We start from the raw sequence: 19531 nt of genomic DNA, 5'->3' as shown, positions 1-19531 counted from the left end.
CATCTTTTATTTATTTCTCTCAGATCAGCTGATTTATTGTTAACAGGACTCACACCCAGCCTCGGGTCACATGGGGGGGGGGGGGGTTACCCTCTGAAACTTTATTCTGATTCTGTTTTTATGCTTTAAAATCTGCTTTACACGCTGTCAGTGTGTTTAATCTGTAGGATCAGAGACTCTGTGTGTTTCTGTGTTTCTGTCTCTGCTGCTGAGCTTTGATTTCTTAACATGAGGTTCAGGGGTTGAAATCAGGGGCCAAAAGTCTCAGAGGAAGGTTAATGCTTCATTTTTAATCTGCTGTGGAGGCAGAGAGGTCTCAGCTATACAGGCAGCAGTCGCTAAAAGATGCTCAGAAATATCTGATCGTGCTGCACCAAGTAGTGACAGGAAAACAAGGAATTGATCTGAACTTATTTGTTATCTTTATTTCTTCTTCACTGCATTTGTATCACAGCTTTATTAAAATTATGTTTTTTTGTGAACAAAATGTGAAACGTGAAAAAATTGATCATGTGTCAGCTGATATATTCACTTTATTTTTAAGACAAAATTTTCCGTATAAATTTTTCTCTTTTTAAATATTTTGTATTATTATTTCTCGGTATTATCATTATGTTAACATATAATCATCATGCTCCAGTCAGATCCTAAACATTAAAGCTACTTTTTGTAATTACCATCTGGAAAATACAACTCACATTGTCACCAGCAGGGAGCAGCACTTAGCCAGCGAGTTTGTTAAAATGTCACCTTTTAGTCTTTTTCTAAACAGTGTTGCCTTTTCTCAGCTCACCATCGTAAATCAACACTTAAATGACTTAGACTCACAAGCTGGTCTTACAATGAAGTATATTTAGTCTAAAATACAACCCATGTCTGTTCATCCTTTGTCCAGTATATCCACACCCCCTCTGCACATGCTCAGACCACCTCCACCTCTCTGACTCTGAGCTGTCCCTCTGATGGACTCAGGTCCATCCTGCTCACCGAACGTCTGAACATCTTCAGCTCGACTCCACCGTCTCCAACCATCACAGCAGGCAAGCGACCGTAGTCATGAATACATTTATAACTAAAGTTTTGGGACATGCAAATGGTTCCACAGGGGTCTATTCGTTATTATTTTTAATAATAATAATTATATTATTATATTATATTAATATTATATTATTATTATTATTAAAAATAAACATTAAATCTGTTTAAAAAAATATATATATACTGAAATTATTATGAGCACTAAAACATTAAGCAGACGTTAAAGCAGTGCAGTTTAATGTTGTGTTTTTATAATGACATATTGCATGAAAGCTTTTTAAACTGTCTGTTTCTCAGCGATGTAAGCTCCCGAGTCTGTTTAAAAGTATATGAATCAATAATCTGTGAAACATTTTAAAACAACAATGGCAGGAAAGACTCGTCCCCACAGGACACGGCGTGCTGCGCTAAAGGGTTAACGATGATGTGAGCAGCAGCTCCTTGCAGCACAAAGAACAATCAGGAGGCAGGTTGGTGAGAAGCTCCTGCGTCGAGTTTTCAGAGCTGAGATGCAACATTCCCCAGCCTGCAGGCGAATCTGACGACTGCTGCACACCAAACATCCAGCCTCACCCCGAGCGGCCAACGACACGCTCCATCTGCAGCAAACACGCAGGGAAAGAAGCCATCAGCGGTCATGGCAGTAATGGCTTTAGAAACACAGGCTGGCCTGAAGGGGGCGCTCTGTTATATGCATTTATGCTCCCAAACCACTTCCTGTTAATATCACTGTACAGGAACCTGCTATAATTCAGCTGCATGTGCAGCAGGGGGCGCTGTTCCTAGACAAAAACATTTTATTTTAGTCTGTGTAAATTTTCTCACGCTGTCCACAAAACCCCAGCGTTCTGCTAGTGTGTGCTGATTGGTCGGTTAATGATGTAGGACAGGGCGTCGCCGCGATGGTGGTTTCCAAAAGATCGTTAATATGTTACCTCTGAACTATAGCCACTGACTCAAACCCTCCTATTAAAAAATATACAGAAGACAAAAATGTTTGCCCCGTTCAGTCTGGATGAACTCGAGAGCGCCCCCTGCGGTGAGAAGCTCTGTGTTTGTGAGTCTGTGAGGACTAGCATTAGCCTCAACTGGCCGTTAGAGGAACTGCATCTTTTGGTGGGTCCACTTTTAGTCACTGCCAACCGCTAACCGTCAACCTTTTTATTACTGCAACCATGACAACCTCTAGTTAGGGTCCTCGCTTCTCTGACCTGAGAACAGAGGTGAGCTTCACGACAGCGACCAGTCATAGAAAGGTGTTTTTGATCGGTTCAAACGTGAACTTTGGCCCCTCCCAAATTTCAAAGGTTAACCCTTGCCTTGTTGTCCCGTCCCTGCAGGCGTAGCAGTGCGAGCATGCTGACCTGATCCAAAATGTGCACCTCGACCAACAGCAGCTCAGCGCTGGTGGGTGTCTTCCCAGATTACGGGATTTCCCCAGACGAGATCCTGGACACCACGCAGGGGCGGGCCTTCTTCGTGGCCACCATAGTCATTGGCGTGGTGCTGGTGGGCATCATGCTGGTGTGCGGCGTGGGGAACTGCCTCTTCATCACCAGCCTCGCCCGCTACAAGCAGCTCAGAAACCTGACCAACCTGCTCATCGCCAACCTAGCCGTGTCGGACGTGCTGGTGGCAGCGATCTGCTGTCCCTTCCTGCTAGACTACTACGTGGTGAAGCAGCTGTCGTGGGAGCACGGCCTGCTGCTCTGTGCCTCCACCAACTACCTGCGCACCGTCTCGCTCTACGTGTCCACAAACGCTCTCCTGGCCATCGCCGTGGACAGGTGAGTTCACCTCCGGGAACACAAGCAGACAACACAGAGCCTCTGTTTGTGCTTCGGTTGGTTTGGCGTGTAAATGTTCCGTGTGAGAACATCCTGGGTAACGGACGTTCGGTTTATAATATTGCTGAATCTCTGCCACAGCGTCAGCACTTAGAGCTGCCCCTCAGTGGGCTTCCAGAAGCTGCCCAACCAGAGGAAAACTGACTTACCCAGAGGGAGGTCTGAGAGTAGGAGGAGCTAAAAAGGTAGTGAGAGGCTCCGTAAAGGCCAGGATGTTTTATTACAGAATAGAAGTATGGAACAGAAAAGTCCACTCCTCTTTGAAATGATTGGTAATTATTGCTGATGTTCATGGTTTGGTCCTCTGAAACAACCATCAGGATCCTACCAGGATGGACGTCCTTACAGGTGATCCATTTAAATCTTAAATATTCACTTTGTGCCTGAAAGATGGACGAGGTCAGTACGACATCACTCGCTGATGAAGATCAGAGCGTCTGGAGTCCTTCTGACGGGATCAAAACCTCCAACATGAGCATCATGCTTCATCCAATCAGACGTCAGAGGAGAGGCTACACTGTAAAACATGACTGGCAAACATTACAGTAATACTGAGGAAATTTACAGGAAAAATATAGAATCAATACAATGTTACAGTAGTATAAATGCAGTCATATCCTGTCATTTATTTACAGTAACAGTGCTGCAAATTCAATTACTGCACAGTTACTGTAAAGTTTACTGAAGTCCACTGTGATCTTAAGTGGAGCTCATTGCACATTAAATATTAAACATGAAGGTTTTGTTGATTTACTGAGAACTCATTAGTATCTGTAAAAACTGCCACATCTTCTTAAGCTGACCAGTTGGGCCATATTTGAGTTTTGCCGGTCCGATTCTGGGCCCTGGGCCTTACTTTGACACCCCTGTGGGAATGCTGCTTCTTTTAAACGACCATCAGCCCGCCCCGGGGTGGGATCCTTGTACTCTCAGATCAATCTTCAGAGGTTTTCTCCATTAATGCTTCCTGTCACGTGACCTCAGGTGTGCTTGAGCCAAAGTATGAATGATGTTTGAGTCACGCTAAGAAACCAGATAAGCACTCGAAGCGTGTGAGTCGAAGCGTGTGGCGGCAGCAGCGAGGCCGCTGATGATGTGCAGGGTCCTGACGGTGGCTCCACATCAAGCACATTCCAGAGCGGACCAGCTGACAGACGGGGTTTACATTCTGCTTCAACAAAAGCAGCTCCCGTGTTTCTGAGTGAAACCGGGCAGCTCGCGCTCCGGCGGTCCTCCACGCGTCCTTCATCACGCCTGGCTGACGGCTGTTAGTGTTTCCAGAGAGCTTCTGTGTATCTGGGGACAACAAAGTGGTTCCACTTTCCTCGTTATCCTGAGAGCGAACACATCCAAACATCTGGCAGCGTGTCAGACCGACTCAGGGTACAAACACTTCTGCAGCTGATAACAACACAATCCATTAAATCCAACGAACACGACTGCTGCTTCGCTTACATCAAAGCTCAGCTCCTCTGAAACTGCAAACACAGTCTTACATCAACAGAAACACCAGAACCCCCGAGAGGGGACATCCTGAAAAACTAAAGCTCCATTCAACCAATCCGATCCATTCAGGCAGAAATACCAGGAAAGAAATGTGTCCACAGATTTTAGAGGCGGAAAAGGAGCTCCGCCTTCATAACAGACAAGACGATGACAGCACTGAAAAACAGCAGAAAGATCTCTGACGTGTCCTCACAGTCACAGGTTGAAACGTCCCGTGTCCAGACGGTGCCGTCAGTACGTAACCACCACAAAAACAGTCTTACTTTGTAAAAGAGCAAAACCTCCAAAGGGAACAGGATAAAAAGCCAAATCAGAGGCCCTGATAGGGCCTGAGAGAGCCCGAGAGGGCCGAGAGGGCCCTGGCAGTTTGGTCTGAGAGGGCCTGAGAGGACCTGAGAGGGCCCGAGAGGGCCCGAGAGGGCCCAAGAGGCCCTGAGAGGGCCTGAGGGGGCCTGAGAGGGCCCGAGAGGACCTGAGAGGACCCGGCAGTTTGGTCTCGAGAGAGAGGCCTGAGAGGCCCTGAGAGGCCTAGAGAGCCTGAGAGGACCTGAGAGGGCCCGAGAGGGCCCGAGAGGGCGAGAGGCCGAGAGGCAGAGGCCCTGAGAGGGCCTGAGGGGGCCTGAGAGGGCCCGAGAGGACCTGAGAGGACCCGGCAGTTTGGTCTGAGAGGGCCTGAGAGGGCCCGAGAGGACCCGGCAGTTTGGCCTGAGAGGACCTGAGAGGGCCTGAGGGGGCCTGAGAGGCCCTGAGAGGGCCCGGCAGTTTGGTCTGAGAGGGCCTGAGAGGGCCCGAGAGGACCCGGCAGTTTGGTCTGAGAGGGCCTGAGAGGACCTGATAGGGCCCGGCAGTTTGGTCTGAGAGGGCCTGAGAGGGCCCGAGAGGACCCGGCAGTTTGGTCTGAGAGGGCCCGAGAGGGCCCGAGAGGGCCCTGGCAGTTTGGTCTGAGAGGGCCTGAGAGGACCTGAGAGGGCCCGGCAGTTTGGTCTGAGAGGGCCTGAGAGGGCCCGAGAGGACCCGGCAGTTTGGTCTGAGAGGGCCTGAGAGGACCTGAGAGGACCTGAGAGGACCTGATAGGGCCCGGCAGTTTGGACTGAGACAGGCTCATCGTCCAGCTGCCAGTCCTTCTGGGTCAAAGTAAGACCAATGTTAGATTAATGCAGCGCTGCTATGTAACTGATGATGTACTGATACTCACAGCCGGACCTTTAGACTGTGATTCATTAAAAATCACAACATTAAAAAATCAGATGATTATGATTCAGCTGATTTAGGAAGCGTTGACTATATTCTGTTTGTTATGTTGATTTCATCATCCCACTGATGTTTGTATTCGTTTATAGTGATTCATTAAGGTATGAAGGAGATATTAATAACAACAAACCATACATGTCTGTGGCACACATGAGCAAAGGTACGCCTTTCAGCACGCTCTCTCCCCCGGTGGTCAAAGGTAAATTATAAGGTGCACTTAAAATCCTTTATTTTCTCAAAAATCGACAGTGCGTCTAATAATGCGGAGCGCCTCATGTATGAATCCTGGTTGTGCGTACTGACCTCGAACCGATTTAATGTGGTTAGAGACAAATGCAGTCGCATGGCAGGATGCTGTAAACGGACCAAACTTCAGCCAGGAGAACGGCTGAGGTAATCCATCCACAATACGAGGTTAGTCATTAATATACTGCAACAACATGGGAACAGAGCTGCTGTGATAGAATACAGCATTAATGAATCGATGGTACAGAAGTGGAGGAAGAAAGAAGAATGAGTGGAGTAGTTTGACTCATCTGTTTTGTTTCGCTTAATGTGCCTTATGGTCCGAAAAATACGGTAACTAAAAATTTATATTATCAAAGCTTCAGAAACCAAAAGGTTTCCGTGTTTTAGAAGCAGTCCGTGTGATGGGCGCAAAAGCCGGCCCTCCTCCACCTGAGCCAGCTTCCCGTCTGTGTCTGCAGGTACATGGCGATCCTGCACCCGCTGAGGCCTCGTATGAAGCACCAGACGGCGTGCTGCGTGATCCTGACCATCTGGCTCGTCCCCATCTTCATCTCCATCCCGTCTGCCTACATGGCCTCAGAGACGACGTACCCACATGTGGACGGTTGCCCCGATAAGACCTTCTGCGCTCAGATCTGGCCCGTGGACCACCAGGTTTACTACCGCTCTTACTTCCTCCTCGTCTTCGCTCTGGAGTTCGTGGGCCCCGTGTCTGTCATGGCCGTCTGCTACACCCACATCTCCAGAGAGCTGTGGTTTAAAAATGTTCCAGGTTTTCAGACGGTACAGATCCGCAAGAGACTGCAGAAGCGCAGGAGGACCGTGGTGGTGCTGATTCTGGTCCTGGTGGCCTACATCCTGTGCTGGGCGCCGTATTACGGTTTCACCCTGGTGCGGGACTTTTACCCCACCCTTATCTCCACGGACAAGAACTCCCTGGTGGCCTTCTACGTCATCGAGTGCATCGCCATGAGCAACGGGATCATCAACACCCTCTGCTTTGTGAGCGTCCGAAACAGCAGGAAGCAGCTGAATAAGTCCATCAAGTTCCCTCTGAGGCTGGTGAGCTTCGTGGCCACCAAGTGGCTGGATGAAGCTGAGCCGCGGACATCCTCCCTCCGGGTGACGGAGGAGGTGGAGGGCGGCCGGCTGAGGTACTTACCTACTTCTTCTTCTATGGAAGGCACAAAACATCCGGTAAAGCGGCTGCACGCAGAGACTCGGAGCTGAAGTGAGGAGCGAGCTGTGACGTGTTTGCTCAGCAGAACTGTGGCTGCTGCCGAGTGTTAGCGACGCTGCATCGTCCATGGAGAGACTTTCTGATCCCGTTTTTGTCGTTTCCAGCTGTTTGTATCTTATGTGGATGAAAATATTATTATTGTTATTATTTACAACACTGAGGCCAGAGACCTGTTTAAACTGGATTGCATTATTAGGGGCGTGGCCTCTCTGACTGGCAGGTGGCTGTTGCTGCTAGCGTCACCTGAACTGGACGTCTGCACCATGTTTGTGATGTTGGAGCTTTAAGGAGCGTTTTAATGACATCATGTGACCAATAACATGGCTGCTGTGTGGGTAATTGTGGGAAGTTGCTAACTAGCATTAGCTGCAAAGTTATCTAGATATGGTCACATCCGACTGCCACCGTGGCAACAGCTACGAAGCTGAAGTGAGGCTTCAGGAAGACGTGTCGACCACCCCTCAGCGTTCGGGGCCCTCAGTTAAAGTGACATAATCAGAGTTTGGTGCGACCTCCTTCTGCCCTCACACCAGCAGTTTGGAAGGAGTCCACCACATCTCCTCCTGCCTCTTCTTCTTCTGTGGATTTCAGCCCGACTCCCCGACGTGCTCCTGCTGTTCAAAGTAAAACTGTTGGTAATGCAGCAGGCTGCGTGCGCATGCACGATTCTCCGCTCATATTCATGTCAAATAAAGATGCATTTTTAAGCTTGTAATGAAGGAGCAGAGGTGAGAGCTGGAGTGGTGCGTGCTGGTGTTCGTGCAGCTTTCAGAGGCTGTTTGTACCTCGGTGCGCTCTCTGCGTGGGCTGGTTTGATATTTAGACCATCAGTTCAGCCTCCGCCATCGTTTCCACCCTCATTAGTGCCGATCAGCACACAGCTCTGTGAAGCCGGTCTCTTATTTATGTTCACGCAGCAGCTTCAGACGCACAGACTCAAAGTCCGCCAGCGTCCTCTGTAGCAGCATCGAGGGAGTTTATACTGAAATCAATACTGCCTGTTCTTCCTCACATCACAGGGTTTCTGACCTTTCTCTGGTGTGTGTGTGCAGCGCTGTCTCACAGGTTTGATCTGCATATTTGTAATGCTGCTGTTGTATAATCTGCTTAGCAACGATGAACGCGAACCTGAAGAGAACAATGACTCGCTACAGTCCCTCCCTGCTGATTTGCATTGTGTGCCCATGTTAGGGTTCACTCACATGGTTGTAAGTGTTTTAATATTCATTGCGTTGCAAATAAAAAGCGCCTGAAATGGACGAAGCAAACAGGTACAGCTCTGTGAAAACGAACTGCCTCTCTTCTTAAATCATGAACGACCTGGAGCTAAGTCCAGCTTCACTGCCAGGCCTGGTTTAAGTCCAGACTTTGAGCCAATCAGAGGTGGAGCTGCTGGTTCCTGCAGAGCAGCCAGACCGTCACGCGACCACCACCCTGGCTGCTGCTGCTGGGATGTTTCTGGATGAAACGTAGAAAGTTCAGCTTCTGTCTCGTCAGCCCTCAGAATATTATCCTCCAGATGTTTGTTGGCAGATGTGCGACGAGACTTTGTGATCTTCTTGGTCAGCAGTGGTTTCTGCTTGGACTCTCCCATCTTTGCCCCGCCTCTTTCTTACTGTTGACCTCTGACCTTATCTGAGCCAGGTGAGTCTGCAGGTCTGCAGATGTTAATCTGGGCTCTTCTGTGACCTCCACAGCCTGAGAAATGTCTCTGTAACCCTCTCAGGCTGATGATGTCACTGACTTTGTCTTACTCGGCGATGTCAGTTATCACAAACAGCTGATTGCAGTTCTTGCTGCCAATGATGACACAACCAGTTATTAGCTTTAAGAGGCGACGACATCACAGGGCAGCGAGGTTTGGAAAGCTTTTGTTCCCCTAATAAACTAAATCATCGTGTAAAAACGGCATTTTGTGTTTATGCGGATTATCTTTGTGAGATATTATAAAGAGCAGAGATGTTTCAGGCTCAGCGACACAGCGAGGAGCTTCTCTTAAACTGAGTCTGAAGTCATATCCTGATGTTTTCCCCTCAAACTGTCCTCATCAAACAGTGTTGAGGTCAGTCTGAATACACTCAATGACCAAATGTTTCCATCGATGATTTTCTTTCATGCCCACGACAAAGCCGGGATTCATCGGCTCAGACTGGACATCTCATTCCCCACAGCCCGACTCCCAGCATCAGTACTGGTGCCTGTGTATAAGCTCAGTGTAAGCCGCCGTCATCACAGCTGAACAAATACTTGCTTTCTGTGCGTTAGACTACGATCGTTAAAAGAAACCAAAAACTGTCATAAAAACACATTTTTGTTCAGTCAGATTAGCAAAGAACTTTTAGAGACCCTCCCCCCAGGATGACACCTGCACAGGTGACCAGCGGGCTGCAAAACACAAAACACTCCACAGCTCTGCCGGGTCAGCCAAACATCAGGGGCTGAGCTTCCTAATCAATCAAATGGACTTCCTGTCGCAGCTGTGACAGAAGGAAGAAAGGAGACGCCGCTTTGTTTTTGATGTATTTAATAGAAAAACAGTCCAGGAATCAGTGAGCTGATAAAAACGGTTCACCTTCCTCTCTGAGCGACTCACCTGTGGCCAACAGCACAGACTCTATTTACAAAATAAAAGCAGCTCAGAGAGCGCCACGGCTCAGCTGTCAGGTCGCTGCTCGGACCCTCTGTGGAGGACGGCGTCCTCCACAGAGGGTCGTCTTACCAGAATGAATCACTCGCTTCATTTTAAAGCTGCTTCAAAATAAAACTGAGCCGAGCGCGTCCACTTTGGACGGCCTCAGGTCGACTTCTCACAGGTGACTTTACAGGTAAACTCGGGGAAATCCAGAACTTAAATGGGTCGGGTTTTTATTTTAGTGTTACTTATTTTAATGTTTGGTGGGCCTCACACGTGCTCCACCCCCACAGCCAGAAATAATCCCTTTCACATTAAAAGTCCTTTTAGTGGAAGAAGCCACCCGCTGTTTCTTCTTCGTGACACTACAGATATATGAAGACTTTTTCACATTAAAATGAAAACAATGAGACTTATTTTGAAAAAGTGCAAAGACTTTCTCTGTTTTTCACATTAAAAGCAAAACATAGGCATATATTTGAAAGCCTAAATATGAGTTTTACTCTGAAAAAACCTGGATGCACCTCAGCACTAATCACAAGTAGAGCAAACTGAAACATGATGGCAGAAATAATAGTTTTACGTTTTAATCCACGTGTTTCTCCTTTGCTGTGCTCCTGATTGATGCAATCCAAGTTTGACAGGCTGCAAGACTTTTAATTTGAAAAAACACCTGGATGTTCCTCACCACAGCAAAGAAGAAAATGGAAATACAACAAAAAAATGTAAATATGTTTTTTCCTTGTTATCTCACTCCTTATTCACAAAGACTTCCTGATGTTATCTCCACATTAAAAGTCTGTAAAGGGAAGACTTTGAGACTTTTAATGTGAAACAACACGAGGACGTGTCTTATCCAACATGACGAGTACCATAAAGTAAAAACAAAAGGAATCAGAAAGCAGAAATCATGTGTTTATACTCGTTTCTTCTTTGCTGAATATATTAACAGATGTTTTTCACATTAAAAGCCTCTCTACAAAAGGCTGCTGAACCTTTAATGTGAAAAACCACACAGGTATGGTTTAAAATCAATCAGGACACAAAGATGAAAGGACAGCCTCTCATCTGTCTCTAATGCAGATGGAGCGGGTTTGATCTTTTCGTTTGTAGAGGATGACGTCATCAAACACGGCGTTCTGGTCTGGTGAGCCCTCAGCGAGGGGCAGGGCAGGTTTCCGCTTACTTCCTCCTCTTCAGGAAGGCCGTAGCCTCTCTCTGCAGGCCTTTGATGTCCTCCTTACCGCTGTCGTCTGAGTCAGGAGGGACGTAGTCCGAGTCATCGCCCGCGTCCTCGCTGTCGTCATTAATGAAGCTGTCCTCGTACTCGTCCTCGTCGTCAGCGGGAGTCTTTTTGGCGACGTGGCGAGCTGTGGGGGGATTTACTGCGAGTGAGTCAGAGAATGAAGTGGCCGAGATTTAGTTTCTGTTTCTAATTTTCAGACCCTTTTATTTATCACCTGTTGTTATTTACTTCCACCTGTACGACACAAATGTGTGTGTGTCCATGAGCGTACCTGGTTTCTTTGTGTGTTTGTATTCCTTCCTGTGCAGGGGGTTTTTCCTGCAGAGGAAACAAAGTTCACGTCAGAATAAAGTCGAGCGATGCAGGTCAGACGATGTTTCCTGACAGCCGTCCGTCTGCAGCGTCGGCCGCGTCGAGTTAAAAATACTCGAATTACTCATCGCAGAGTCTGCAGCGAGCACGGAGACAGCGAGCCAAGTGTCAACCAAACAAACGCTGCTCTGAGGAACACGAATCGCATCAGTGTGTGTGTCCCTGTGTGTGTGTGTGTGTCCCTGTGTGTGTGTGTGTGTCCCTGTGTGTGTGTGTGTGTCCCTGTGTGTGTCCCTGTGTGTGTCCCTGTGTGTGTGTGTGTGTCCCTGTGTGTGTCCCTGTGTGTGTGTGTGTGTGTGTGTGTGTGTGTCCCTGTGTGTGTGTGTCCCTGTGTGTGTGTGTGTGTCCCTGTGTGTGTCCCTGTGTGTGTGTGTCCCTGTGTGTGTGTGTCCCTGTGTGTGTGTGTGTGTCCCTGTGTGTGTGTGTGTGTGTGTGTGTCCCTGTGTGTGTGTGTGTGTCCCTGTGTGTGTGTGTGTGTGTGTGTGTCCCTGTGTGTGTGTGTGTGTGTGTCCCCCTGTGTGTTTGTGTGTCCCTGTGTGTGTCCCTGTGTGTGTCCCTGTGTGTGTGTGTGTGTCCCTGTGTGTGTCCCTGTGTGTGTGTGTCCCTGTGTGTCCCTGTGTGTGTCCCTGTGTGTGTGTCCCTGTGTCCCTGTGTGTGTGTGTCCCTGTGTGTGTCCCTGTGTGTGTGTGTCCCTGTGTGTCCCTGTGTGTGTGTGTCCCTGTGTGTGTCCCTGTGTGTCCCTGTGTGTGTGTCCCTGTGTGTGTCCCTGTGTGTCCCTGTGTGTGTCCCTGTGTGTGTGTGTCCCTGTGTGTGTGTCCCTGTGTGTGTCCCTGTGTGTCCCTGTGTGTGTGTGTCCCTGTGTGTGTCCCTGTGTGTGTGTCCCTGTGTGTCCCTGTGTGTGTCCCTGTGTGTGTGTGTGTGTGTGTGTGTCCCTGTGTGTGTCCCTGTGTGTATGTCCCTGTGTGTCCCTGTGTGTGTGTGTCCCTGTGTGTGTCCCTGTGTGTATGTCCCTGTGTGTCCCTGTGTGTGTGTGTCCCTGTGTGTCCCTGTGTGTGTGTGTGTGTGTGTCCCTGTGTGTGTCCCTGTGTGTATGTCCCTGTGTGTGTCCCTGTGTGTGTGTGTGTCCCTGTGTGTGTGTGTCCCTGTGTGTGTCCCTGTGTGTATGTCCCTGTGTGTGTGTGTCCTTCGTAGTGACCCTCAGTTTTTACAAAAACGTTCGTTTGCAGTTTTTCTAAAAAGCACTAAATGCAATAAAGTAAATAAAAAGAAGATAAAACAGAAAAAGTATCAAATCAATAGCTTTGTGTTCTCTGACAGCAACAATGTGCTGCAGGCAGTTATTAAGTAACTAAACCCTGATGTGTGATCTCTGAGGCTCCTCGTTGGTGTCTGTTTGATCCAGCTGTTTGTCAGCAGCTGCAGAGCCTCGGCCGTCGGCTCAGCTCTAACCTGTAGCAGTCGCTGCCGTAAGGACACTCGGGTTTGTCCTCCTCCTCCTCCTCCTCGTAGTCTGTGTCTCCAGGGTGACTGCAGTCCTGGAAATGAAGTGGGTTCTTCCTGGAAAACACAAGCAGGGAGGAAACGAAGGGTGTGAAGCCCACCTGTGCAGGGCGGTCACCTGCAGCTGTTTGCTATGCAGCCTGCACCACACCGTGGGCTGGAACCAGCTGCTGGAGTCACTGCAGTGAGGACAGCTGCTCCTTGTTTCAAAGATTTTTCTAAAAGTGAAATCTGAAGGACTAATCTGAGGCAGCGAGCGGCATCTGTGAGATGGTGAAGGGGCGGGGCTACGAGAGGTGCTTGACGCACCTCATCGGCTCGAGTGCTCTTCAGCTCGTCTTCAGAGGGAAACGAGACATCAAAGCAAAAGCTCTCAGAATAAATTCAGCCTGTGACTCCGTGTGTTTCAGTGTCGTACCTGTAGCAGGCCGTCCCGTACGGACACGGCGTTCTGACTCGGGCTTTGGAAGGGGCGGGGCCAGACTCGGCGTCTCCGTCTGACCCGGCGGGCTCGGCTCGTTTAGACGTCCCGTTGTTTTCAGACATCTTGCCCTCCTTCTCAGACTCATTTGCTTTGTCCTCCGCTTCCGCCTTCATGGTGAAGCTGTCGTTCTCGCCGCTGTCCTCAGACCTGTTCGGTTTAGCCCGACGGTGGGCGGCGGCCTCCTGAAAGCCAGAGGACATATTAGTCTCTTAGGTCAGGAGGCGGAATTTAAACCTGGAAACAGAAACTCTGCTCAACAGGTCTCACCTCAGGTTGTTCTTCGTCATCACTCAGTTTTCTCCTCTTCCTCGGCCTCTCCTCCTCCTTCCTTGTGAACTCCGCCTCCTCAGGTGAGGAGGTTGTTGCGGGCGTGGCTCGTGCGACAGCTGCTCGTTTAGTGGCAGGTGACGGCGCTGCAGGTCGGCAGGTCCAAACTAAACAGACATTTTCAAACAAATAACAGGATCAGAAAGGGCGCCCCCCGCAGGCAGAGGGAACACAGGACGGGTCTTTGTTACCTGTCGGGGTGGAGGGCGGAGTCTTTGCAGCAGGTACAGCCGCCTGCATCCATGCAGGTAAAACTCTTCTCCTGGTCACAGACGGAGCGGCGCCTCGCTGATCGTCTTTCACCGATCCTGCCAAGTCTCCCTGAAAGAAACGCAACGAGACGACTTCACTGATTGGCTGCTCGCTTTCACACTGCCATCCACTGAGCCACTGACACGCCCACTGTGGGATCAAACACGTGAAGCCGCCTGCTGTGGCGCCCCCTGGTGAACGAGGGAGGAGCTGCTGTCAACCAAAGTTTCCTTTATTCTTACAGTAAGTCCTGTTCTGATGATGATTATTTCTGTCAGTGTTTGTTTGTCTCATAACTTTGTTTGTTAAAAAACAAACTGTTCTAAAGTTTCATGTTTCTGTCACATCACATTAACCCTGCACTCTGAAAGCGCCTCCTTGATTAAATATTCACACTTGCTGACGTCACTCTTAGGCCCCGCCCCCTGAGGAGTCCTTCTCCAGCAGCTTCTCGTCTCTGAAAAGTTCAGCCTACCTTGAACGGTCTCTCGGCCTCCTCGTCTTCCTGCGGAGCTGCTGACGGCGGCGGCTCCTCCTGGTTCAGTCTGGCAGCTGGACGTAGATCCACAGCTGGATCAGGAGGAACAGGAAGTGTCTCTTCTTCTTCTTCTAACATCTGGCTGTTCCTGTGGGGAGCGACACTGATGCAGATAAATGTGAACTTCTGTGAGCTGGAAGCATTAACTTTGATGTCAGCTTCAAAGAGCGCGACAAAATCGGAAACCTACGCTGCGCCTAATGTTCTGACCGAGCGTTTAACCCCGCATGGCGCGGCCCGCACAGATAAAAGAGCTCCCGTTACCTGAGAGCAGCCTCCACCTTCATTACTCAGCGAGACGGTTCGAGTCTTTGTCTCGACCGACATCAGGACAGAAAGGAGCATTTTTCAGACGTCAGAAGTACCTGGGCGTGCGCTCGTCTCCGCCCACTGACACCACCTCGTAGATGAACCGACCCGGCAGCAGAGAGAAGAAGTCTCCGTGACGAAGGACGTGCCAGGAACCTTTCTGCAGAGGTCGAGGGTCATCGGTGGGGGTCGACTGAATGAAGCACGGGTTCAGGTGTGTCTGAGGACCGAAACAGCAGGAGGTTAAACCGAAACTCAAACAGCAACAACAACAACAACAATAATAATAATAATAATAATAATAATAATGGAATTAAAAACAAAATCTTCCAAAGCAACAGGGACCAAGGCTGAATTTAAAGCAAAGGGAGATTTCTATGATATGAAACAACCACACTTCTACATTTACTATAATGTTGAATAATAAAATGATTATGTAATAAAGCTAATGTAATAAGAAATCTAAACCTAAACCTGTGGCCTGCCTCACATTCAGGAACAGGAGGAAGGACGAACGTACGGCTTTGAGGCGCAGCTCTCCGCTCAGGTTGTCCAGCAGCCCGTGGTGTCTGGAGACTCGCTTATCACTGATCTGAGACGGGAAACAAGGCAGCATTTACAGACGTCTCCAGCTGCTCCTTTTACAGTATTACTCTGAATAAATCAAACAGACTCAAGCTCAGCCGTGATGAATGAAGGGAAGCAAACCAGGTCTCAGAACAACGACAGAAAAACAAGAGAGGGAAAAGCTGCATCAAAGCCACGCCCACATGACGGATCATTTCCCACTGTGATGATGCTGAGCTGCTCTAACAGAGTCCACGAACACACACGCTGCTGTCTCTGACGGGTCAGATCAAACATGTTTAGAACTTTTTCTTCTGTGGACTTTAGTTTCATTTATTTCATGTTTTTTAAGTTGTGTTTTTTTAAACAGGAACAGGTCAAATTATACAGACATGATGGGTGGCTCAAGACTTTTGCACAGTGGCCCGTTGTAGCCTTATAAAGCAGGGGTGGGGTTTAGATCTCACCCTGGGTGAACACACCTGGATCAGATGATTAGTTCATCACCAGGCCTCTGGAGAACTGGAGGCCATTTAAATGAATGGATGAAGGACACCTCTGGACCTCGAGGCGTTGCATTCCCCTCCCCTGTTTTAAAGGATACACCTGAGCAGCATCTGGCAGGAGGACGGAGGAGGGTCAAAGTTCAAGGTGCTAGCTTATGAAGCCCCGCCCTCTCTACGTCGGCAGATCAGTGATCCACCTGATCATGTCTGGTCACTTTGTTATTGATTAGTTATGAGGTTTAAATCATGTTTTTAAGTGAAGCTAAGCTTCCCTGGATGTATCACGTGATTAAAGATCACGTGCTGCTGTAACGAGCAGAAGTCTGTAAATGATCCGCGGTCATGTTTTCAGACTGAAGAGGAGAGGAGGACTCACTCCCAGTAACGGGCCCCGGCCCAACACCGTCTCTCCGGGTGGCAGGTGGACCGGATCCCCGCCGTCCACCGGGACCAGGTCGAAGCCAGACATCGGCTCAGCGGAGCGGACGGAGGCAGCTGCACCCCGCTGGAGGAACGTGGAGGAAAACAGAGCAGCGCCACGCTTCGACAGTTCAAAAGGTTTCAGGTTAAAAGCAGCTTCTCGGACTGTGGAGGGGAACCAGACCGAGCAGCAGCACCGACACAACTTCAGCTCAGCAACACCGTTCAAAACTTCCGGGTCGGAGCGGAGCGTGCGCACTGGGTCTCTGACGTCACTCACCGAACTCCGCCCAGAATCTCTCTGATCTTTTATTAATCTCCCTTAAAAATAAACCTAACCTTGCCTGTGCTAACCACCCCGTGTATGCAGATGAAATTAATCTGTAAAAACAAAACATTTATCTCTTCTGCCGAAATGCTTTTAATATGACAGCGTTGTTGCTCGTGAGTTATCGATGAAAAATACAAACAAACGTAAAAAAAGTTCCACATTTTCCATATATTTGAAGAATCGGCAGATTAATGAATGGGATGTGGTAGGGACTGCTTAAGAACTGCAGCGTGAGAAATGCTTTACAGTTTAATTTTATAATTAGAAAATTAAGAAAATCATATTTTCAACGGTTTTCAAATTTAAATTAACGGACGTTTATGCCTTGCACGCATGCGCCAAAAATCAAAATATGATGACGTAGCGTACGTTTGTAAACATCCGTTAGGACATTTAAACCGTGTGAGCTGTCTGTCAGAGACCTCGCGGACGGTAAGACACCGGTTTTCTCTCGCGCGCCGCCGCCTTCTTATCACACACACCGGGACACGTGCACGGTAAAAGTCGGTGTTCGGTCTGAAAGCGGAAGCGGCCGGTGGAGTTTTTCATGAACTGTTAGCTGTTAGCTGTTAGCAGGGGCGGAGGCGAGTGGTCGGGGTGAAGCATTAAAATCAGCTTTTGTTACCGAAAATCAGAGCGTCGGCCAAAAGAGCCACGCAGGACGGAAACAACGGGGATATTTATCACGTCTGTCTTTGAAGACAGACACGGGAAGCAGTTTGTGCTTGGGTGACGTCTCCAGGCTGGGTCCGTGGGGACCCCACTGTTCGTGTTTCTCTTTCGGTTTGACGTGGGAGCCCTTCACCTTCTCTGCGCGGAATCTTTCTGGTTCGTCTCACAGTCCTTTGTGTCCTGGTTTCCAAACTTTTCGCTTTTTTTTCTGCTTATTTTGTGTGAAGTCTTCATTATTTGGCAGCTGGATCTTCTCGTCGCTACTCTCTCGGAGGTCTTTTTCTTTCTTTTCTCGCTCATTTCAGTCATTTTGTCTCTTTTTCAGCTCACAGGCTCATCTTGAACCTTTCTGTCTTTGTGATGTCATAAAAAACAAACCTGCATTTTATTTCGCTTTTCCTGCGTCTGTGCTTTGCAACATGTTTGATGAAGAATCTCAGGCTTCACTGTGATTTGTCTTCATCCTTCACTCGACCTCCACAGTGTGAGTTAAAAGTCTGAGGTCTTTAATCTGTGACTCATTTCTCCATCGCTGTCGGCTCTTTCCTCAGGCTCTTCCACTCAGTCCGACTCTATTATGCAGCATGTGTGTGGGAGGACTCCACCAGTGTTTTTTCTCTGTGAAGGAGGCCCCGCCCTGACGGCAGCCGAAGGCACAGCCCCACCTCGCAACTTTGCCGAGATGCTGCCGACAGAAATGAGCGTGAGGATCTTTGGCGAGCTGGACGCGGCGAGCCTGTGCAGCGCGGCGAGGACCTGCAGGCTGTGGCATCAGATCATCGAGCAGAGCGAGCAGCTGTGGAGGAAGCAGTGCCTGATGGTCCGAGCCATCTGCCAGAGGGAGGTCGACAGCGACCGGAGACACGGCCTCTCCTGGAAGGTTCCTAACATATTATGTCTTAGAAAACATCTCAGATTCTTCTGAAACTTTTCCAGGTTAATGATCTGCTTCAAACAGGAACTACGCTCATTTCAGATCCTGCAGTCATTAGTCAAAAAGGGATGAAGGTCAGAGGTTTTAAACATTTTTCCATCGATGTTTTTCTGAGGGATCTGATGCTGATGAAGGTCACGTGACCTGTGTCAGCAGGTTTGCAGGTCAGAGCTGAGATTTGATCTCCAGGTTTTCGTATCAGACGAGTTGATTTATGCACATTAAATCCTGAATATTCCAAAAAGCATCACAAACTTGGGATGCAGGTTTCACAGAAACGTTCTATGAAGTTAGGTTTGGTCCACGGTGTCACACCTGTGGAACGTCACGCTGAAGACATGTTGTTGTTTTCTTTTCATATTCAAGCTTTAAGTCCCTCAAAATATATTGTTGGAAAATGTCTAAGAACACTTTGCCCTTTATTTGAGCTGAAATTTTGAATAATTTCCCCAAAGGATCCCTGGCCTGGAATAGTGACAGTCAGCTGGGAATTATTTTGCTGGGATGAAGCAGCTCTGAGAGCCATCAGCTTTCGTCTGATTGGGCTTCTGCTGGAAGGCTGCTGAGGGGCAGAACCTGTGGCTGAAGTGTTGGATATACTCATAACATTATAACTGTTAGTTCTGCCTGTGAAACAGAGCGGAGTGAAGACTTGTCCACATGTCAGACGCTGCAGCCATTTCTTTTAATGTCATTATTAAAAACCGCTTTTAGTCCAGCTTATGAAAGCAGCGTCACCCAGAAACAGCAGAACTGCTTTCTGACCGTTTCCTGTTTCCTGTCCTCAGCTGATCCTGGTGAGGAACTACATCCGCAGCCTTGTGAAGAAAGACTGGCTGATTGGACGGTTCAGCCACGTGAGGTCGGCGGACGAGCTGAGCGGCAGGAAGCTGACGCCGCTGGACGCGGAGACCTGGGGCGAGATCCTGCAGGCCGAGCTGGATCGATGACGGCGTTCCAGTTTTATCAAAGCACCTCGAGCACTTCGGTTTTTTAACTCTAATATATTCCCTCTGCAGTTTGTGTTTCACAGGAAACGCAAACTTTTGTACATACTTTTAAAATTTTTATAGAAAAAAATCACAGAGAAGCAAAGTGAATTTTTTATTTTTAAATTTGAGCCTTTTTGTTTTGGGTTCGTGTAAATATGACGATGATTCAATAAACCATCTTTGTGAGGTTCTGCTGACTCGGTTCTTTTTAATGACACATCACAGCTTCTCCCCTCAAGCAAACACGCAGCACAGACTCACAAAGACATCAGTGTGACAGTCTGTGATTTCAAAGCAGCAGAGATATAAAAGCATAAA

The 19531-nt window shown here is 48.6% G+C and overlaps 3 protein-coding genes across 8 annotated transcripts; 2 read left to right on the top strand and 1 right to left on the bottom strand.

Moving 5' to 3' along the window:
* The first annotated feature begins 1859 nt into the window (after window positions 1-1859).
* prokr1a (prokineticin receptor 1a) lies at window positions 1860-9599 on the top strand. The gene is made up of 2 exons (XM_026169512.1): window positions 1860-2825; window positions 6350-9599. The coding sequence occupies exons 1-2, from the start codon at window positions 2413-2415 to the stop codon at window positions 7119-7121; spliced, it is 1185 nt and encodes a 394-aa protein (XP_026025297.1). The 5' UTR covers window positions 1860-2412; the 3' UTR covers window positions 7122-9599.
* A 39-nt stretch (window positions 9600-9638) lies between these two features.
* Window positions 9639-16345, bottom strand: aplf (aprataxin and PNKP like factor). 4 transcript variants are annotated; one of them, XM_026169476.1, is made up of 10 exons: window positions 16241-16345; window positions 15282-15383; window positions 14848-15011; window positions 14420-14570; window positions 13884-14013; window positions 13633-13799; window positions 13300-13547; window positions 12831-12938; window positions 11281-11327; window positions 9639-11148 (listed from the first exon to the last, which is right to left on the bottom strand). In XM_026169476.1, the coding sequence occupies exons 1-10, from the start codon at window positions 16331-16333 to the stop codon at window positions 10946-10948; spliced, it is 1413 nt and encodes a 470-aa protein (XP_026025261.1). In that variant the 5' UTR covers window positions 16334-16345; the 3' UTR covers window positions 9639-10945. The 4 variants fall into 4 exon arrangements, with proteins under 4 accessions (XP_026025261.1, XP_026025262.1, XP_026025263.1 ...); XM_026169477.1 differs by having other exon boundaries at window positions 9639-11133; XM_026169478.1 differs by having other exon boundaries at window positions 15312-15383.
* A 19-nt stretch (window positions 16346-16364) lies between these two features.
* Window positions 16365-19403, top strand: fbxo48 (F-box protein 48). 3 transcript variants are annotated; one of them, XM_026169511.1, is made up of 3 exons: window positions 16365-16422; window positions 17839-18167; window positions 19010-19403. In XM_026169511.1, exons 2-3 carry the CDS (start codon window positions 17865-17867, stop codon window positions 19169-19171), a joined length of 465 nt encoding a protein of 154 aa, XP_026025296.1. In that variant the 5' UTR covers window positions 16365-16422; window positions 17839-17864; the 3' UTR covers window positions 19172-19403. The 3 variants fall into 3 exon arrangements, with proteins under 3 accessions (XP_026025296.1, XP_026025294.1, XP_026025295.1); XM_026169509.1 differs by lacking the exon at window positions 16365-16422 and adding an exon at window positions 16956-17047; XM_026169510.1 differs by lacking the exon at window positions 16365-16422 and adding an exon at window positions 16956-17443.
* The last annotated feature ends 128 nt before the right edge of the window (window positions 19404-19531 follow it).

The sequence above is a fragment of the Astatotilapia calliptera genome, chromosome 6 (genome assembly GCF_900246225.1).
Source record: "Astatotilapia calliptera chromosome 6, fAstCal1.2, whole genome shotgun sequence".
Classification (NCBI taxonomy): domain Eukaryota; kingdom Metazoa; phylum Chordata; class Actinopteri; order Cichliformes; family Cichlidae; genus Astatotilapia; species Astatotilapia calliptera.
This window is presented reverse-complemented; position numbering and strand designations above follow the sequence as displayed.

Excerpts from the sequence above, each read along its gene's own strand:
- prokr1a (XM_026169512.1), top strand. The coding sequence starts at position 2,413 with ATGTGCACCTCGACCAACAGCAGCTCAGCGCTGGTGGGTGTCTTCCCA. Across the intron at positions 2,826-6,349 it reads CTGGCCATCGCCGTGGACAG|GTACATGGCGATCCTGCACC; the intron begins GTGAGTTCACCT and ends CTGTGTCTGCAG.
- fbxo48 (XM_026169511.1), top strand. The coding sequence starts at position 17,865 with ATGCAGCATGTGTGTGGGAGGACTCCACCAGTGTTTTTTCTCTGTGAA. Across the intron at positions 18,168-19,009 it reads GACACGGCCTCTCCTGGAAG|CTGATCCTGGTGAGGAACTA; the intron begins GTTCCTAACATA and ends TCCTGTCCTCAG.
- aplf (XM_026169476.1), bottom strand. The coding sequence starts at position 16,333 with ATGTCTGGCTTCGACCTGGTCCCGGTGGACGGCGGGGATCCGGTCCAC. Across the intron at positions 14,571-14,847 it reads GGAGACGAGCGCACGCCCAG|GAACAGCCAGATGTTAGAAG; the intron begins GTACTTCTGACG and ends CGCTCCCCACAG. Across the intron at positions 11,149-11,280 it reads CAAACACACAAAGAAACCAG|TAAATCCCCCCACAGCTCGC; the intron begins GTACGCTCATGG and ends ACTCACTCGCAG.